The sequence below is a fragment of the Diachasma alloeum genome, unplaced genomic scaffold (assembly GCF_001412515.2).
Source record: "Diachasma alloeum isolate Michigan unplaced genomic scaffold, Dall2.0 Dall_scaffold_00359, whole genome shotgun sequence".
Classification (NCBI taxonomy): domain Eukaryota; kingdom Metazoa; phylum Arthropoda; class Insecta; order Hymenoptera; family Braconidae; genus Diachasma; species Diachasma alloeum.
The window spans coordinates 245556-265968 of NW_021680498.1; the positions used below are offsets into that span (position 1 = coordinate 245556).

Here is a 20413-nt window from a genome sequence, read left to right on the forward strand (position 1 = left end):
TTGAGTGTACAGAGAATGCAATTTTTTTTGAACTACTAAATCTATTTTTGCGACAAAAATTTCTCATTCCGGCGCACTCTCTGCATATTTGGCACAAAAAAATTCTTTTTGATAATTTTCAAAAAAAAAATTTCTTGGCACAGGTAAAACTAGTTTTTCGCTCATGTAGAATCGACGAAAAATTAATAGAAATGTTAGATCACAGAATTCCTATAGCATTGTCTAGAAAGCGCTATCCGAACGAATTTAGGGACCCTACACGTCTCGTCTAGTCCCCGTAACAACCGGAAAGTTTCCCCCTTCCCCAAAGGAAACAGCTGACATTCCAACCTCATTCTGTTACGTATAAAAAACAAGGCAAGAATGAATTTATTCCCCTCAAATTCAACAATCACATTTTATTAGAATCAAAAATCAATCGTGCACTGCCGAACACTCCAAGATGGGTAACCACTTGGTAGGAATCGCTCCTAGTCAAATATTTCCTGTCGAACACTACTTGACAGATCACAGCGATCTCCTGTTTGACATAAAGTGAGTAAACTTTTCTATCTCGCGGAGGAAGAGCTTTTTGCTTCCGCATGGAAGCTTTGTAATCGTTCAAATTTGAGTTTCCAATGAGTGTCCACCTGTTTCCATGGATGTAGAAAAATCAACATCTACAGACATTTTTCCATAACTTTTTTTTTCTTGAATTTGAATGAAAAAAAACGAATGAAAAAATAGAAGAAGAGAATAGTGAAATAAAGTTTAAAAAAAAGAAGAATGCTTTCGGAAGCAAATCACGAATATATTAGCAACAATAAATACCATTATTTATAAAAAAACGTAATTATCCACTCGTTAATTTTCCATTTCATTTTTACAAGCCTCGGAAGCACGAGGTTCTTCAAAGTGGCTCGTGCAAGAAGCCAGGAGGGCCTGATCGTCGTGAAAGTGTTCGTGATTCATGATCCAACGCTACCACTGTCAACATACAAGGATAAACTGGAGGAGATAAGATCGAAATTGGCTTCTGCTGTCAACTGCTTACCCTTTCAACGAACCATAGTTGGTACCTATTTACCAAATACTTTAATGACATTGTGACACGTGTGAGTTAATAGATTGGCTTTTCTGTTGCAGCTCACGGACAAGGCTGGATTCATCATGAGAGAATACGTGAAATACTCACTTTATGATAGAATCAGCACGCGACCTTTCCTGTCTACTATTGAGAAGAAATGGATTACGTTTCAAGTTCTTTATGCTCTGCATCAAGCGCACAAGGTAAAAATGAAAAAAAATCATGGTGAGGCAGAATCTAGGGCCTGGATTTTCCATTCAATCTTTTCATCCAATGATGGACAATATTTTTTATTCAATCAACAGTTTGGCGTCTGCCACGGAGATATAAAACTCGAAAACATAATGATTACCAGCTGGAATTGGGTATTGCTGACGGACTTCGCAAGCTTCAAACCAACGTATTTACCTGAGGACAATCCCGCAGATTTCTCTTACTTTTTCGACACTTCCAGGAGAAGGTAAATTGTCCAAGGAAAAATATTTGCAATTAAGGCCCGAGTGTACTATCTTTCGAATGTTATCTGGATTTTTTTCATCTTTCGTAATCCAAAATTGTCAAGTGAGTGGTACATCATGTAGAAATTCCCAAAAATTATGATAAAATGATTAAAAAAATAGAAAAAATTCCGAACTTTTTCAAACAGCGTTTCTAATTGAGTTCAGGATGAGTCGAAAAAAGTGGAAATTACAAATATTTGATTCGCTGTGGCAAATTATCTATTAGCTGTCATTTTTCATGGTGGAAGTGACAGCTAGGTATCTCAATTTTCAAAACAGTCGTACGTAGTCATCTGCCATTTTTATGTGATAAAAGTGTGATTAAAAAATTCTCCAAAATATTACAACTTTTTCAAAAGATTGACGATGGGGTGGGAAAAGATTTACGAAATCAGTGTTCCCCCTGCATGATATTAGGTGACAGGGCACCATGTGTCACCGTAAATCAGATACATTTTTCAATTTCTTGTTATTCAACTCATTCTGAATATAAATTAAAAAGCTCTTTGAAAAAATTAAGAATTTCTTCTACATTTTTTAAATTATTCATTCATAATTTTTCAAAACTTCTGCTTGATGCAGGGCTCAATTAACAATTTCAGATGCCGAAAGATGAAAAAAAACATCGAGATAACGTTCGAGAGCTAGTACACCCGGGCCTTAAAGAAATATATAAAAAATATATTAAAATTCCAGGACATGCTACATTGCCCCGGAACGTTTTCTAAAAACCCTATCCTCCGAGTTGAGCAGTACCCTCCTCCTGCCAGAGCAGGAGCTAAAAACGGGTGACCTGCACCCAACAATGGACATCTTCTCAGCGGGCTGTGCCCTAACCGAGCTCTACAACGAGGGCCACCCGCCCTTCGACTTCTCGCAACTGCTGGCCTACAGAAACAGCGAATACTCCGCCACCAAGCACTTGGACAAAATCGAAGAGCCAGGAATCCGGGACTTGCTGGCCTCAATGCTAGAGAAGAGCCCCAGTAACCGCAAAAGTGCTGAGATTTACCTGTCCCAAGCGCGAGGAAAAATATTCCCCGAGTACTTCTACTCCTTCCTCCAGTCCTACATGCTGATCTTCTCGGCAGCGCCGATACTCTCCCCCGACGAGAAGATCAATCGTCTGAGGAAGGACATCGGCAACATCATCAGCATCATCCTGAAGAGTGAGGAGGAGACAGGGTTGCACAGAAACCCGAGTGAAGAGTCCGAAAAGCCCCCGAAGAAACCAGGGGACATAGAGCTGAGTCGAGAGGACTCAGCCTGCCAGAGCGAGGAGAACACGATGATCGAGGACGACAGTGACCAGAGCCTCGAGAAGACCTCGCCAACTCCAGAGCTGAACGCCCCAGAGAGCGCCCACGACTCCCCGACCGACGAGCCCCCCAGCAAAGGCCCCCCAAACGGTCAAAAATCACCGGAAAAACCCGAGGGACTGATCCTGATAACCCAACTGGTGACCTCCTGCATCCGAGGCCTCCACCACTCGCAGTCGAAGCTCCAGAGTCTGGAGATCCTCCTCGAACTCGCGGAAAACACATCCGACGAAACAATTCTCGATCGAATTCTCCCCTACATATTCCACCTCGTCCACGATCCTGCCCCACGTGTTCGAGTATCCGCCATTCACACCCTGACAAAATGCCTGTACCTGGTGAAGACAATTCCCCCGAGTGACGTCAACATCTTCCCCGAGTACATCCTCCCAGGCTTATCCCACATAACTCAGGACGAGGCTGTGATAGTGCGATCAGCATACGCCGAGAATATAGCCCACCTGGCGCACATAGCCCTTCGTTACCTGGAGAATGCACACCTGACGAATGTGGGAAACAAGGAGGGCCCCAAGCCAAATTACGACAGTGAGCTGCAGACACTTCACGAGATGGTGCAGCAGTCGGTGTCGATGCTCCTGACGGACTCGTCGAATCTCGTTAAGCAGACGCTGATGGAGAATGGCATCAACAAATTGTGTGTTTTCTTCGGCAAGCAGAAGGCAAACGACGTGCTGCTGAGCCACGTGATAACATTTCTGAATGACAAGGATGACAAGCAACTTCGTGGCTCGTTCTTCGAGTGCATCGTCGGAGTGGCTGCGTACGTCGGCTGGCACAGCAGTCCCATCCTGATGCCCCTGCTCCAGCAGGGCTTGACAGATCCTGAGGAGTTTGTCACGAAGAAGGCGATCAATGCCATGGCGACTCTGACAGAGCTCGGTCTCCTGCACAAGCCTGCTCTCTACCAGCTGCTGTCTGAGACAGTTGTCTTCCTGGTCCACCCCAATTTGTGGATCAGACATGCCACTGTTGGCTTCATATCAGCAGCAGCTAGAACCCTCAATCTCGTTGATGTGCAGTGCAAGGTTCAAGTTATGATCCAGCAGTACCTCAAGTACTCGCTCATTCAGATCGAGAAGGAAGTTCTGCTGCTGGAGGCACTGGTACCACCGATTCCTCGAGTGGTGTTCGATTCAGTGATAAAGTACAATGACATTGACGAGTTGATTCGAGCCTTTGAGGAGAGAAAGGCAGCCAGGTCGAAGGCAATAACGGGAACTGTTCCTCAATACAGTGACACCAGCACATCACTGAGGAATTTATTTCGCAGATTAAACTCCGAATCGATGAGTGAAACCGTTGAGGACCAGTTGCTAGCCATGAAACAACACTTGAGCAAAATAAATAAGTACAGATTGTCTGGTGACACCAAGCAGAGTGCAATTAAGTCAGCTAATGATGGTAAACTCGAGCTCAGCACCATGAAGGAGACCGTTCGCCATCACATTGTGATACTTTATCCCGATGGCAAGAGTGAGATAGGTTTGGCGTACAAAAAATTTGATAAACGAACGTCCGAGAGCTCTCACTACTCCATGAATCAAGAGTGGAGGACAATGTTCGCTGCTAATGACACTAATCAAACGAGTCTCAAGATCAGTGATATGAGCAACAGTGGCTCCAGCCCCAGTCCCATACACAGTGGGGACATTCATCTGTCGCCACAGCAATCTAGTCTAGCTGACATCAACAGCATGAACGACCACTCCCTGCATGAGCGGTCGTACATCCAGTACAGGTCAGGGATCAGCATTGTTATAAACTTTGATTAGTATTATTTGATTACTTGGATAATCCAGTCGAGGGGATAATTTTTCAATTAATTAAGGAATGCGTTATCTGGACCAAGAATTAACAATTATTTTACTGATCGACAATTGGTATCAAGTGTTACCCATTTTTTGATGAATGAATAATCACCCATTAACGATTATCAATTAGTCAGTTATTAGTCGGAATTAAAAATTAACTGATTAATGTATCAACTGTTAATCCTGCTTGATTTTTTCTCAATTAGGGTGAATAGGTCAGTTTCTGGACGATTTTAACTTCCATTGGATATTATATAAATAAAATGAAAATTAAATATTTAATCATTGAAATGAACAATTAATTTAACATTCCAGGATTTTGTAATTGAATGAACAATCATCAAAATAATTAGGAAGCGTACATTATTGATTATTTATGGATTGAAGAATCGATCAGTTTTCTATGATGATCGAGGATTAATCTGATAATCAGACAATTCGCCATCCTGAAAAAATGAATAATTAATCATTGAAATGAACAATTAATTTGATATTCAACGACGATTTAGTGCATAATATTTATTGTGATTAACAATTGATGGAATAACCGGAAAATTTCGAATACCATTTTAATGGACGATTAATTGAATAGCCCAATAATCAATGGATGAAATTACCCATTGGTGGCTAATTACAAAAATAAATAATTAATCATTGAAATGAACAATAAATTTGATATTCAACGACTTTGTAATTGAATGAGCAATCATCAAAATAATCAGTAATTGTACATTACTGCTTATTTATTGACTGATTAATGCTTATTCGATCAACGAATTAATTTGCGGTTCTCATTCATGATTGAAATGATAATCAATCTCTTAGTAATTCCGATAGTTGATTTTTTATTAGTCGATCATACCCCAATGCTGATTGTCAAATGAGAATTCAGTGCAGAATATTTATTGTGATTAACAATTGATGGAATAACCGGAAAATTTCAAATACCATTTTAATGGACGATTAATTGAATAGCCCAATAATCAATGGATGAAATTACCCATTGATGGCTAATTACAAAAATAAATAATTAATCATTGAAATAAACAATAAATTTGATATTCAACGACTTTGTAATTGAATGAGCAATCATCAAAATAATTAATAAGTGTACATTACTGCTTATTTATTGACTGATTAATGCTTATTCGATCAACGAATTAATTTGCGGTTCTCATTCATGATTGAAATGATAATCAATCTCTCAGTAATTCCGATAGTTGATTTTTTATTAGTCGATCGTACCCCAATGCTGATTATCTATTGACAATTAAGCGCATAATTTTTCATTGCGATTAACAATTGTTGGAATAACCGGAAAATTTCGCATACCAATTGACGATTGAGGATGATATTTGGAATTATTTCAGGTGTGCCCCGTGCAGACTCGAGCTACGTAAATTGACGTACAGGAAGCAAGAGCAGCACGGAGCTGCCCTGAGAGCTCAGCATTGGGCGGACAATATGACCTGGCAAGCAGGTACGCGGCTGTTGCCCAGTGGCTGGAGGCCTCGAGGCGTCTCAGTGGCCTATCTCCACGAGCACAGAGCAGCTGTCAACCGTTTAGTCTCCATTCCCGAGTCAGGATTATTCGCCAGTTGTGCAGCCGACGGATGCGTGAGAATTTGGGACGCCAGTAAAATGGAGGGGAGGAATATAGCTAATCGATCGAGGCAGACGTATGTCCACCGAGGTGGACCCCTCGTTGGCCTCGCTGTCTGCGAGCAAGGCCAGTCCCTGGCGAGTTCTGCTAGTCAATCGGGCTCGGTTTTCGTTCTGCGATTGGAGCCCAGCTCCAGTAAAATGACGATTGTCAACTCGAGGCAGCTGGATCTCCAGGAGGAGGGATGCGCTGTTGACCTCCAGTATCTCGACTCTGGGTCACAATCTGTGCTGATCTATGCCACGTTGTATGGGTCGTTGGTTGGATGGGACCTGAGGTGTCCAGGGATTGCCTGGAAGCTGGAGAACGATTTGAAGCATGGGGTTATCACGTCGTTCTGTGTCAACAATTGTCAGCAGTGGCTGGCACTTGGGACAAGCTCGGGGGTTCACATATGCTGGGACCTCAGGTTTCAACTGCCTATCAGCAGTATTAAACATCCCATTGGGGCCAGGGTCAGGAAAGTTATCACTCATCCCACTGAGCAGTCCTGGATTATATCAGCTGTGCAGGGTAATAACGAGATTTCTATGTGGAATCTTGAGACTGGGTTCAGGCAGATTGTACTCTGGGCCTCGGGGGCACCTCCTCTCAGTCAATCGCAGGAGGGACACAGCGTTTGCTCCATGCATGCAGGGACTGTTGACAGGTCTGGCTTCCTCTTGGCTGGGGGAACTGACATGAAGTTGAGGTTTTGGGATCTCAATACGCCCAATGAGTCCCATGTGGCGTTGCCGGCTGCTAGTGATGTCATTACGTCGAATTCGTTGGTTTATGAACAAAGGCTGATTGATGGAACGAATGTTGTGCAGGAGGTGCTCGCTGGCGGGGGGCCTGTTGGCGGGGACAGGGCTGGCAGGGTCAGGGCCACTGAGGAAGGCCCGGTACCACCGCTGGAGGCACCCATTTCTGGACATCATGACACCATATCTGCCGTTGCTATGTCCAATACTTGCATTTTAACTGGGAGCACTGATGGACTCATTCAAGTGTGGAAGTGACTCTGGAGGCTTTCGGTTTAAGGGGCGGGGGAAATTGGTAGGTAGGCACGGTCGGCTGGAATTCGTGGAGGATGACTGGAGGCACAGGCATTTTCGGTGAATTTTCCGGAATTTTTCACGATCTCCAGGGGTGAAAAAATTTAAGTGAAAAATTAACGAATTCGAGAGACAATTTCATTGAATTTCTAAGAGAATTCGATTTTTCTGTGCAACTTATTGTATTGGAATATTTTCTGTAGAATTTCCTTGTTTTTTTGTTTGATTTTGGTGAGAAGAAAAATAGAACGGAAAAACTTGGAAAATTTGAGCCGAGGAAATTGTATAAAAAATGACTGAAAAGAATAAGTTCTATGGAAAAATCGAATGGTTTTGACTTTTTCTATTGAAATTCGAATGGAATTTTCTAGCGAATTCGCTAGGTTTTTCTATCAAATTTTTTCCTGCGTGTTGTCTTGATAAAATTTATTGTTCTCTCAGTGTATCTGTACTTTTATCAATTCATGTCGAAGGACAATATATATATCTTAAGGAAATAAATTATTTTTATACGTATAGAGGAAAAAGTGAAAACAAAACGAACACTAGAAATAACGTTTGAGTGCACGATGTATAACGTGTGTTTTGTAGAATGGACTTATGTAATTGTCAAGTATAGAACAATTGCGTTCTATGATGGAGCGTGTTTGATCGTGTTTATTGATATCGAAATACGATACATAATGTACGTACACGAAAAAATGTGGCTGTACATAACGAACGCTTTAGGTATTTTTCTTAGGTATATTTATAATAAAAATTATATTTTAAATTTATCACTATTGTTGAAGTGTCTTGTGAGTCTTGGAGCTGAGTCCAGGTGAAAATCTAGCCATTCTATGGAGAACAGACATCGGCACAATCATAAATTTTAAATGAAGTTAAATTTTGAATTAGTCAATTGGTTAATATTACTCAATAATTTTTTAATTGTTAAATTAATCATCAATTAAGTACTCAAATTCCGATTATTTGGATTGAGGATTATTTGGATAATCGAAAATCCTTTTTATGAAATTTAGAATTAGTTACTCAATAGTCAATTGAAAATTTAGGTGACAAATTATTTTATTATTTTGAAAATTTCAATGAAGATGAGTAACCCTTAATTATTTTAAGGTGGTACTTCTCTTAATATTAATAATATCATGATTGCTGCCGATCGTCGATGGAGAACGTCCTGCAGAAACTATTTTATTAATTTTTTCCATTGAAACACATTCTATAGGAATTATTCGACATGAATTTTTCAAATTTTTCCTCTTCCTCTCATTGAAGAAAAATCAAACAAATAAAATTGAAAAATTTGAGCCAAGGAATTTCTTCAGAAAATCTTTCAAACAATAAGTTTTATAGTAAAATCGAATTCGAGTTAATAAGTACAAGGTGGTGACGCTGGGTATGGCACTTGTCCTGGAAATGCGTATTTGGACTCATCGTGCTGCAGATTTCTTTCCCATTCTTTCCATGACGATTGTCTTTTGCTGATTAAATTGAATACCTCCTCCAACCACGGAGCACTCCAAACGCAGGTGAACAACAAGAGCAAAATAATTATCTTCATTTCTTCGGAAGAAAACTTTTGTACTGGTTCGATGCACTTCTACGATGATCAATTGATTAGTTGAAATAAAATGAATTTTTGACGATGACCTAACGTTCCGGCTGTCAGGGAAGCCCTCATCAGGATTTCTTAATTCCTCTGATAAACTGAAGGTAACAAAAACGAATAAAACTACAAAAATTCCAATGAACTGGTCTCACAAATGGAAATAACCCATCATTAAATCATGTTGCTGCAAACATATTAAACTTTCCCCATTAGACACTAATATTCAACGAGTGTCAGTGTTCTTTCTTCACAACTGTATACCAAAATCATCACAATTGTTGGGTGTCTTGAGGAGATGAGTCCACGTAGAGCTAATAAGTACAAGGTGGTGACGCTGGATATGGCACTTGTCCTGGAAATGCATAGCCATTCGGATTTATCGTTCTGCAGATCTCTTTCCAACGTTCTTTCCCATTCTTCCCCTGACGATTACGTCTTGGCTCGACCCTACGTTGTGGTGGGTATGGATTGAATATCCCCTCCAACCACGGAGCACTCCAAACGCAGGTGAACAACAAGAGCAAAATAATTATCTTCATTTCTTCGGAAGAAAACTTTTGTACTGGTTCGATGCACTTTTACGATGATCAATTGATTAGTTGAAATAAAATGAATTTTTGACGATGACCTAACGTTCCGGCTGTCAGGAGAGCCCTCATCAGGATTTCTTAATTCCTCTGATAAACTGAAGGTAACAAAAACGAATAAAACTACAAAAATTCCAATGAACTGGTCTCACAAATGGAAATAACCCATCATTAAATCATGTTGCTGCAAACATATTAAACTTTCCCCATTAGACACTAATATTCAACAAGTGTCAATGTTCTTTCTTCATAACTCTTGAAACTGTAGTTGAAATAAAAAGAATTTTTGCCGATGATCCAGCGTTCCGGCTCTCAGAGAAGCCCTCATCAGGATTTCTTATTTCTTCTGAGAGACTAAATGTAACAAAAACGAACAAAAGTACAAAAATTACAATTAGCAAATCTCATAAAGGGAAATGAAGCGGATAAGGCTCCACGTAAAAAAAATTTCGTCAAAAAATGAGAAATTAAGAAAATCAAATCTAATTTAAGAACATGCACGAAAAAATTTAATGGAAAAACCTATCGAATTCGTTAGAAAATTCTATTGAATTTCTATCGAACTTTNGAGTGTCAGTGTTCTTTCTTCACAACTGTATACCAAAATCATCACAATTGTTGGGTGTCTTGAGGAGATGAGTCCACGTAGAGCTAATAAGTACAAGGTGGTGACGCTGGATATGGCACTTGTCCTGGAAATGCATAGCCATTCGGATTTATCGTTCTGCAGATCTCTTTCCAACGTTCTTTCCCATTCTTCCCCTGACGATTACGTCTTGGCTCGACCCTACGTTGTGGTGGGTATGGATTGAATATCCCCTCCAACCACGGAGCACTCCAAACGCAGGTGAACAACAAGAGCAAAATAATTATCTTCATTTCTTCGGAAGAAAACTTTTGTACTGGTTCGATGCACTTTTACGATGATCAATTGATTAGTTGAAATAAAATGAATTTTTGACGATGACCTAACGTTCCGGCTGTCAGGAGAGCCCTCATCAGGATTTCTTAATTCCTCTGATAAACTGAAGGTAACAAAAACGAATAAAACTACAAAAATTCCAATGAACTGGTCTCACAAATGGAAATAACCCATCATTAAATCATGTTGCTGCAAACATATTAAACTTTCCCCATTAGACACTAATATTCAACAAGTGTCAATGTTCTTTCTTCATAACTCTTGAAACTGTAGTTGAAATAAAAAGAATTTTTGCCGATGATCCAGCGTTCCGGCTCTCAGAGAAGCCCTCATCAGGATTTCTTATTTCTTCTGAGAGACTAAATGTAACAAAAACGAACAAAAGTACAAAAATTACAATTAGCAAATCTCATAAAGGGAAATGAAGCGGATAAGGCTCCACGTAAAAAAAATTTCGTCAAAAAATGAGAAATTAAGAAAATCAAATCTAATTTAAGAACATGCACGAAAAAATTTAATGGAAAAACCTATCGAATTCGTTAGAAAATTCTATTGAATTTCTATCGAACTTTCCATTAGTTTTTGACTAATTCTATTGACATGTTCAGCAGAAAACATTTAATAAAAAAAGTCAACAGAATTCGATTTTTCTTCTCATCAAGATAATCAAACGAAAAAACTTGGAAAATTTGATCCGAGGAAATTCTATAAAAAATATCTCAATAGAGTAAGTTGAATAGAAAAATTGAATTCTGTTGACTTTTTCTACTGAATATTTGCTATTGAACATTTCAATAGAATCGGCCAAAAACTAATAGAACAGTTCAATAGAAATTCAATGCAATTTTCTAACGAATTCGATAGGTTTTTCTATCAAATTTTTTCGTCCGTGAAGCTCAACTCAAGTCTTAACAGAACTATTTTTAATTTTTCGACAAAGTTTTTTAGACGTGCCCCTCTACAGTTAAGCCGTACTGATACTTACATATTAAACTTTCCTCTTTTAACGCCGCGATTTCAACGATTTTTATTTTTGAAAAAACGTTTAGATCAAACTTCCTGTGAATTGCGACTGTGAATGACGAGATGCATCAGTCTCTTCGTCTTTTATACTGTCGCTCTGACGTTCGTGGGGACAGAAGGCCAACGCCGAATAAAGAAGAGGAAAAATGATGCTGAACCCGGAAAAAAATTCAGTTTGGTAAAACAATTTATTTTGTTTTTCCATATGAATTCACAAATCATGAATTGCAAATGAGAACATGTTATCCTGAGTGTTTACCGTCTGCCTTATGAACGCGACATGAATGAAGTTGCATTTTCGTTCTGTTACCCTTTGTTATCGAACTGAGGATGTCATCATTTTTATAAAAATTCTAGGCCTGGAAATTATTAATTCACGAGCCTTTAGCTGCAACCCCTGAATTCACACAATCACGAGGAAATTCCATTAGTTTTTCGTCGATTCTGTTGACAATTCTGAAGCTTTTCTATGCGATTATTATATACGGAATGTTTACCAGAGACTCTTTCATGGAAAAAAACAATGAACTTTGATTTTTCTATGCAACTTATAATGTAGAACCAAAAAAAATTAAAATGAAAAAAGAATGAATTAAACGGAAAAGAATAACAATTTAAAAAAAATTAAATTATTATTTAATTTAATTATTATTTATTATTATTTATTATTAATTATAGAAAAATTATTGAAAATGTATATTACGAAGTTATTTATTTAAACGGATTATATTAATAGTCTAATTGTTTAATTTTTGTCTATTTAATTTTTTATTTGACCCTGTAATTAGTCTTGTATAGAACCTGTGGGTCTTTATAGAAATGAAAGTGAAACTATTCTCCAGAGATTTTTTCTACAGAAATTCCTCAGCTTGAATTTTCTAATTTTTTACTCCTTTTTTCTTCTCGTTGAAAAAGTCAAGCAAAAATATTTAGAAAATGCAAGCGGAGGAATTTCTGTAGAAAAAATCTTATAAATTGTATAGAAAGATCAAAACCAAATTTTTTCCATCAGCTCTATCTCAATTAAATTCCAATAATTGGTCCCGAAATCGAGGAAATTTTCACATTCCTCATCTCTCAAATTTCTTCATAAATAGAATTGTGGTTAACGGTTGTTGACGAGCCATTGAAATTGGGTCAGGGTGAAAAAATATCGACTAACGTCTGAGATTAGAGATCACCGAGGCCAAGGGCTCTTATCACATATAACTGTATTTCTGACTCCATTCAATAATTTTTTCCCCATTATTCCATCCCTGATACACCCAGAGAAATGGTTCGTTCCCTTCGTATTTGTATCCAGATCGAAAAAATATTTTCTTTTCACTTCAATTTAATTCAATTTTTTTCCGAATAAAGACTTGATTATTTAGAAATTGAATCATCATCAACATTGAATAATCTTTCATGTGGAATGAATGAATTAATTATTCAACCTGATTAAAACTTTCTCGCCGAAATAGACATACGAGTTCATTGATTTCCAACAAAAGTATTGTGGAAATAAATAGAAAAAATTCAAATAAAATTTTTTAGTCGACTCAAATGTCTCATTTCTCCGGGTGCACACCCCTACCAGATCCTCTTCTGAATGATATAAAAAACGCAAGCGAGGAAGAAGGCGAACGCCAATGCGAGCAGAGCTTTGTCCGTAACCTCCCGTCTCCCATACTTCCCCAAGAGCTTTCCTGATTGAACTATCACCTGCTGTTGATGCTCTAATTCTTCTTTCGTACCAGTGACCTTATCTGACGATGTTACTGCAACAAAAATGAGACAAATATGAAAATTTAGATGGAAAACGTAGAGAAAACTCCACTAGAAAAACCTGGAGCATTCGCTAGAAAATTCTACTCGATTTTTATCGGAAATTTCGTTGTTTTTCTCTCCATTTTTTAAATAAAAATGTTAAACCGAAAATATTGTACACCAAAAATCAATAGAATTCCATAATTTTATGCAACTTATTCGATTCAGATATTTTCTATAAAAATAAAAAAACAAACAATAAAAATGCAGTAAAAAACATTTAGAAAATAAATACTAACGATTTTCTCTTTAGAATATAGTCTATTAAAAATTCGATACAAAAATAATAGAACTTCCAATAAAAAATATTCTATAGAGAAAAAATTGAAGAATTTTTCTCTATGGAATATTTTCATTAATTATTTTATGGAATATTTTTCAATTTTACTGGATTTCTATCAACAATTCGATTATTATTATTATTATTATTATTATTATTATATTCTATCTATTTTTTGAAAATTTGGTGAAAAACAAACAGAATTCTCAAAAAAAAAGCAAAAAATTGCCTTTTTTCTCTGAAAATTTGCCCATACATTTAATTACGCCATATGATATCTACTCCTCGATAATTGTCATACTAACGGAGAGTGTCAAGGGTATCTGCACTCCGCTGATTCGTCTCAGCAAGTGTTCGTGAAATACTTAAAAGTCTATCAGTGGCCTTGTTAGCAGTATCAGCAAAGCCTTGCCGGTCTCTCCTCTTTCTCAGCATCATCTCTTGCTCCTCTGACGTAGATAATAACTCCTCCTTGGCCATTTTATCAATCACGCAAGCACCAACGATATTGGCCTTCTTGAACGCTGCCAATGCCATTGACAATTGGCTCTTTCTGTTATCAACTTCTAACAACAATTCGGCCTTCCGTTTTGCATTAATTTCAGTCTCTGCTAGAGTCGATAAACTATCAATGCTATTTCTTAATTTTGATATTCTTGATCTGCCCTCTGCATTCAATTCGTTTAGGAGCTCTAGAGGTCCTGTGCATTGTTGAATGTCCTGAAAAATTTTGGGTGCAGACGATTTTTGTCTTTAATAAAAGTCAGATAATGCTTTTTTGCTTTCGAATGGATGCTTTGTAATTGGTTAAATCTAAGATTGGTTTTTTTGGTTTATATGGGGGGGACGAAAAAATTTAATAGAAAAACCTATCGAATTCGTTGGAAAATTCTATTGAATTTCTGTTGAACTGTTCTCTAAGTTTTTGGCCGATTCTATTGAAATGTTCAATAGAAAATATTCAGTAGAAAAAGTCAATAGAATCCAATTTTTCTGTATAACTTATTCTATTGAGATATTTTCTATCGAATTTCCTCGCCTCAAATTTTCCAAGTTCTTTCATTTGATTCTCTTGATGAGAAGAAAAAAAATAGAATGAAAAAAAGATCAAATGAATCTTTTAACTCGTAATAATAGGATTCATTTGAAATTAATAAACAATTTTCAAATGAAAATAACAAATGATAAACTATCAATGCTATTTCTTAATTTTGTTATTCTTGATCTGCCCTCTGCATTCAATTCGTTTAGGAGCTCTAGAGGTCCTGTGCATTGTTGAATGTCCTGGAAAATTTTGGGTGCAGACGATTTTTGTCTTTAATAAAAGTCAGATAATGCTTTTTTGCTTTCGAATGGATGCTTTGTAATTGGTTAAATCTAAGATTGGTTTTTTTGGTTTATATGGGGGGGACGAAAAAATTTAATAGAAAAACCTATCGAATTCGTTGGAAAATTCTATTGAATTTCTGTTGAACTGTTCTCTAAGTTTTTGGCCGATTCTATTGAAATGTTCAATAGAAAATATTCAGTAGAAAAAGTCAATAGAATCCAATTTTTCTGTATAACTTATTCTATTGAGATATTTTCTATCGAATTTCCTCGCCTCAAATTTTCTAAGTTCTTTCGTTTGATTCTCTTGATGAGAAGAAAAAAAAATAGAATGAAAAAAAGATCAAATGAATCTTTTAACTCGTAATAATAGGATTCATTTGAAATTAATAAACAATTTTCAAATGAAACTAACAGATGTTTGTTGAGGTTAGACGACTGACAAGTGATTGAAATACAATTTTATAGTTACTTGGATTGAGGCAGCAACTTCGAGATGATTTTTCACAATTTCCCGACGAATGAGGGCAATGGCAGGGTCTGCTGTATCCATTTTGACGTGTTTTATTATTTTTTATTTGAGTAAAGGGTACTTTGACTACATCGTCTGAGTACATGCAACACTTCAAACTCTGGCACCATAACCGAATGGTCCGCGATTTCTGCACTCACTTCAATTTTTCATTTCATTGTTGATGTTCGAAAAATTTTATTGGATTTTTACTGAATTTCTATTGAAATCTGCACTATTTTTTTATTAATTCTATTAGAAAAATCAGCTTTTCTGCGCGTTTTTTTAAGCAAAAGTATTCAAGAGAATATTTTACGTAAAAAATTGAATTCTATTGATTATAGAAAAATCAATAATCCGTTTTTTCAGTGCAAATTATTCTACGGAGATATTGTTTGTATAAATTCTTCGGCATTCCTCACGTTTTCGAAATTTTTTTTATTTTTCCTATTTTCTCAAAAATAGAGAAAAAAAATATAAAGAATTCATGTCTAAGGGATTCCTATAGAAAATGTCTCGACAGGAAGTTGTGTATAAAGCTGAAATTCTGCTGATTTCACCTGTAAAATAATTAAAAATGCAAGGAAATGGGTAAAAAATAACTTGAAAAATAATTAATCGATAAATTAACGTAATACACTGTCTTTACTTCCAATAATAGCTATCTACACAACAGAATTTCATATCTCCAGTAGTACATTCAATAATTACAATACAAGACGATCGAAGTCGTGAGTCTCCGTTACAACAAATGAATTCGAGAAATTATTATCTCAATAAATAGACATGGAAATGACAGAAAAAAAATGAAATTCTGGTGAAGGCTGTCTTTCCACTTTTCCACCCTCATCTCTAATATCGACGGCGATGTCGGGAAAACAGGCTATTTCAATAATCACGATTGTCCTACGTTGATTTCTTCATTTATTTTCTTTCTTGAAAGATAACGCACACAGGAGCACTTTAACGGAGGCAGCTGATGACTGCGTTGGTGAATTCACTCGTAGAACTCTGGCCACCCAAATCTTTGGTGAGAATTTTTCCATCGTTCAGGACACGGTTCAACGCCTCACGAATTTGCGCCGCATAACGCTTCATGTTTATGTGATTCAGGAGTTTAACACCACAGAGGATCATGGCTGTTGGGTTTGCAACGTTCTTTCCTACAGCCTCGGAGTATGTGTGCCTCGCACCCTGTGAAATTGAAGAAATTGAAGGAAATTCTATGAAATTAATTCTATTGGACCAAGAATCCAACAAAAAACTAAAAAAAAATTCTATTGGAAATAGAAAAGAAGCCCATTCATTGAAGAAGGGAATTTATATAGCGTTCCACATCTTTGTGACGTCAGAGGAAATTAGTTGGATAGGATTTGGATGAGGTGGGAGGGGATCCGGGATTATTCTCAATATGAATTAACACGAAATATTCACTGAAAAAAAAATACTCCAGACCTGGATTTTTTTGAATTTTTTCTATTGGATTGAAAATGCTATTTGTTTTTTACCGATGCTTTTCTGCGCCTTTTTTCAACACAAAAGGTTCACTTGAAAATAGTGTCGAATAAATTGGCAAGAAAAATCAAGTTCTGTTGACTTCATCGGTAGAAAGCCCTAATGTTTTCTATTAATTGTTCGGATAAATACGTATTTAATAAATAAAAATTGTCAAATCCTTACGGGTTCAAATACAACGCATTCAGCGCTGTAACTTGCTCCAGCTACAACTCCAGCACCACCGACTAGACCCGAAGCAATATTATCAACAATATTTCCGTATAAATTAGGGGTAACCATAACATCGAACTGATGTGGATTAGATACTATCTGCATGGTGCAGTTGTCAACAATCATCGTTTCGAAATCAATCCTGCAATTGTGAAAAAAAACGGTGATTAATGCGCCTCATTTTTTTTTACGCGCACTTCCTTTTTCATTAAGGATGTTTAGCCATTGTCCAGAAATCTGATTTCTTCATCTTCGAGAAAAATGTTTCAATTTTTTTATAATGAAGGGGGAACACATGAAGTTAACATTCTCGATAATCACGGACGAAAAAATTTAATAGAAAAACCTATGGAATTCGTTAGAAAATTCTATTGAATTTCTATTGAACTGTTCTCTTAGTTTCTGGCCGATTCTATTGAAAGGTTCAATGGAAAATATTCAGTAGAACAAGTCAATAGAACTCAATTTTTCTATATAACTTATTCTATTGAGATATTTTCTATCGAAATTCCTCGGCTCAAATTTTCCAAGTTTTTCGTTTGATTCTCTTGATGAGAAGAAAAAAAAATAGAGTGAAAATAGATTGGAAAATTTGAGTCGAGAAAAATTCTATAGAAAATATATGAAAAAAATAAGTTCTAGAAAAATCGAATTCTGTTGATTTTTTTAGTGAATGTTTTCTATTGAACATGTCAATAGAGTCAGCCAAAAACTAATAGAAAGTTTAATAGAAATTCAATAGAATTTTCTAACGACCTCGATAGGTTTTTCTATTAAATTTTTTCGAGCGTGATTAAGAAAAATGAATTGCAGTGATTTTGACAAAATTAAATAAACAATTTTTTGTTACACACGGGCTCTTGTGGGACTTATTTTCAGATTGATAATTGACCTACTGGAAAATTAAAAAAATGAGAACAAAAACAGAGGGCAATGTAAAAAAATATATCACCTAGGATAAAGTTTTGCAATTTCTTGACAAGATTTCAGGAAAAGCCCATCACCCAATTTCATGATATTAGCTTTGTGCACACAGGTGACCTTCTTCCGGTTATTCCTGACAGCGTAATCAAACGCAAATTTGGCAATTCGCTGTGATTTGGAGGCAGTCACGATTTTCAGGCACTCGACGACACCAGGTACAGACTCGTGCTCGAGTGCTGAGTACTCCCCCTCCGTCTGTTCTCGGATTATGACACAATCGACGTTAGAATGACGAGACTTAACGCCAGGCAATGATTTGACGTGCACCACGTTCGAGTACAAATCTAGACTTTTTCGGAGTTTCATGTTCAGAGTTTCGAGCTCTCCAGTGTGGGAGTGATCTGGAGTGGCCAAAATACCCTGGAAGCAGAGGAAAATACTGTTAAACAATTCATTGTTAACACGCAAAATACAACTCCATTGACAATTACTAACATTTAGAATCATTCCAAATTATTTTCGGAAATTTCAAATTTGAGAAAATTGGGAAATAATGACGAAAAAGTGGGATGCAGTCCAAACAGCCAATAGATTGACGACTTACACTGAGAGAAAAACGACAAAGTTCTCAAACAAGTCTTACTTGTGTCAAGAAAATAGTTTTTTGGAAATTATCAAAAAAGGATTTTTTTGAGCCAAACATGCAGAGAGTGCGTCGGAATGAAAAATTTTTGTCGCTAAAATAGATTTAGTAGTTAAAAAAAAATTGCATTCTCTGTACACGCAAGAAATGTCATTTCTAGCACTACTCCTTCGTTATTCGATACTCCCACACGTATTTTGCTCCCGAAAAATCTTTCTTTTATGCGAAACAAGGGATAGTAGTTATTCGTTTCGGCTGTCTAATAATCACAGACAAGAAATGAACCCTTAAATGAAACAATAATAATGATATGATAGCAATCTTGTAACTTAGGGATAAAATATTAGTTGATAAATTTTCCTCTATATGAGATATTTTCATCCTGAAGAGGCACCGTCTGGTGTGAATTATCCGCCTCCTGAGCCAAATATTTCGTTGCCATCGAAAGCAGAACAATCAAAGCAGAACTTTCAAATTCGAACCAAACAAATTCTTTTTTGGCAATTTTCAACTAGCGATTTTGTTGGCCCAAACAAGACTTGCTCGACGTCTGCTTTTCTCTCAGTGTAGAGAGAAAATATCGAACGGGTGACAGCCATCGACTACTGCGACAAATGACGACCAACACCCATTAGATACATCAAATTATTAATTTCCAATTTTCTCCCTACTGCGTTTATTTCCCAATATTATTCAAAAATGCTCTTCGAAAATCTCCAGCTTGTTTCCGTTCTTTTGATTGTACAATCGTAATTTTCGGAGACTCCAGGGCTATGTAAAGCTGAATAGCAGGATCACTTCAGATTATCAAAATAAAAAAAAACCAAGATCACGTTCGAAAAATAATCCACCCGGGCCTTGAATGAATATCCTACCTTGAGGCAAACCCGATTTCTCGCAATACTATTGGAAACTTGTTCCAGTGGTGCACTCAATGTCGGGTTGACTTCAGACAAGAAATAAGGCTCAAATTCCACAGGAACATTGGCAGCTTTGAACACCTGTTGGACTGAAACAACGAGCTCCGGCCCAACACCATCTCCAGGGATGAGGGTGCACTTGGTCTTGCCCTCTTGCTCGATCACCTGCAGTCAATTGCGTTATTAATCAAATAAATAGGACCAGCAGAAAGTGACATAATACGAATGTACAAGGAAACCCTTGAGGTTTCGTGCACCTTACAGTTTCTTGCTGCTGAAGAACTGCTGAGGAGCTCAAATTTCTGACTACACCTTTCTGGGCTGTCTGTCGAGGAGAAATAACATTGCATAAATACTTTTCGCCCTCGAAACTGGAGCTTCGACGGCACATGTGGATTTTTTTTTCTCATTGATAACAGAGCTCTGGGGGAATTTATATTGAAGAGGATTTTTTGGGGATTCTCACCTGAGACAGGGCCCTGCAGGCATTTCTCATTAACAGTGCCATTATACTGATTGGGCTCGGTTCGATTTACAATTTTTTTTTAGAATTAGGAGGAGAGAAATGGCCCCCCCCTGAAGACGAGAGCACTGGGCAGTTGCAGTGAGAGGAACGTTCACGGCACAGTAGGAGGGCGCAACAGTCACTGGCGAGTTCGGGTTTCATCGGGGCTTTTCGCCAATTTTTTTTTTTTTTTTTTTTTTTTT

At 37.1% G+C, this 20413-nt stretch overlaps 3 protein-coding genes across 3 annotated transcripts; 1 reads left to right on the forward strand and 2 right to left on the reverse strand.

The window, feature by feature from the left end:
• Positions 1–332: 332 nt before the first annotated feature.
• Positions 333–7551, forward strand: LOC107041245 (phosphoinositide 3-kinase regulatory subunit 4). The gene is made up of 6 exons (XM_015261701.1): positions 333–534; positions 870–1050; positions 1126–1269; positions 1372–1526; positions 2263–4644; positions 6088–7551. Exons 1-6 carry the CDS (start codon positions 443–445, stop codon positions 7379–7381), a joined length of 4248 nt encoding a protein of 1415 aa, XP_015117187.1. The 5' UTR covers positions 333–442; the 3' UTR covers positions 7382–7551.
• Positions 7552–12267: 4716 nt separating this feature from the next.
• LOC107041246 (vesicle transport protein SEC20) lies at positions 12268–15609 on the reverse strand. The gene is made up of 3 exons (XM_015261702.1): positions 15452–15609; positions 13956–14370; positions 12268–13321 (listed from the first exon to the last, which is right to left on the reverse strand). Exons 1-3 carry the CDS (start codon positions 15530–15532, stop codon positions 13134–13136), a joined length of 684 nt encoding a protein of 227 aa, XP_015117188.1. The 5' UTR covers positions 15533–15609; the 3' UTR covers positions 12268–13133.
• A 507-nt stretch (positions 15610–16116) lies between these two features.
• LOC107041202 (isocitrate dehydrogenase [NAD] subunit beta, mitochondrial) lies at positions 16117–20319 on the reverse strand. Its single transcript, XM_015261643.1, has 6 exons — positions 20172–20319; positions 19968–20030; positions 19661–19870; positions 18171–18562; positions 17171–17360; positions 16117–16684 (listed from the first exon to the last, which is right to left on the reverse strand). The coding sequence occupies exons 1-6, from the start codon at positions 20211–20213 to the stop codon at positions 16454–16456; spliced, it is 1128 nt and encodes a 375-aa protein (XP_015117129.1). The 5' UTR covers positions 20214–20319; the 3' UTR covers positions 16117–16453.
• Between the last annotated feature and the right edge of the window lie 94 nt (positions 20320–20413).

Coding starts and splice junctions, on each gene's coding strand:
- LOC107041245 (XM_015261701.1), top strand. CDS start 443: ATGGGTAACCACTTGGTAGGAATCGCTCCTAGTCAAATATTTCCTGTC. Junction 1,051..1,125: donor TACCCTTTCAACGAACCATA/GTTGGTACCTAT, acceptor TTTCTGTTGCAG/CTCACGGACAAGGCTGGATT. Junction 1,527..2,262: donor TTCGACACTTCCAGGAGAAG/GTAAATTGTCCA, acceptor TTAAAATTCCAG/GACATGCTACATTGCCCCGG.
- LOC107041246 (XM_015261702.1), bottom strand. CDS start 15,532: ATGGATACAGCAGACCCTGCCATTGCCCTCATTCGTCGGGAAATTGTG. Junction 14,371..15,451: donor AAGTTGCTGCCTCAATCCAA/GTAACTATAAAA, acceptor AAAATTTTTCAG/GACATTCAACAATGCACAGG. Junction 13,322..13,955: donor AGATACCCTTGACACTCTCC/GTTAGTATGACA, acceptor TTTTTGTTGCAG/TAACATCGTCAGATAAGGTC.
- LOC107041202 (XM_015261643.1), bottom strand. CDS start 20,213: ATGGCACTGTTAATGAGAAATGCCTGCAGGGCCCTGTCTCAG. Junction 17,361..18,170: donor ATTGCAAAACTTTATCCTAG/GTGATATATTTT, acceptor TCACAATTGCAG/GATTGATTTCGAAACGATGA. Junction 16,685..17,170: donor AATGCGTTGTATTTGAACCC/GTAAGGATTTGA, acceptor TCAATTTCACAG/GGTGCGAGGCACACATACTC.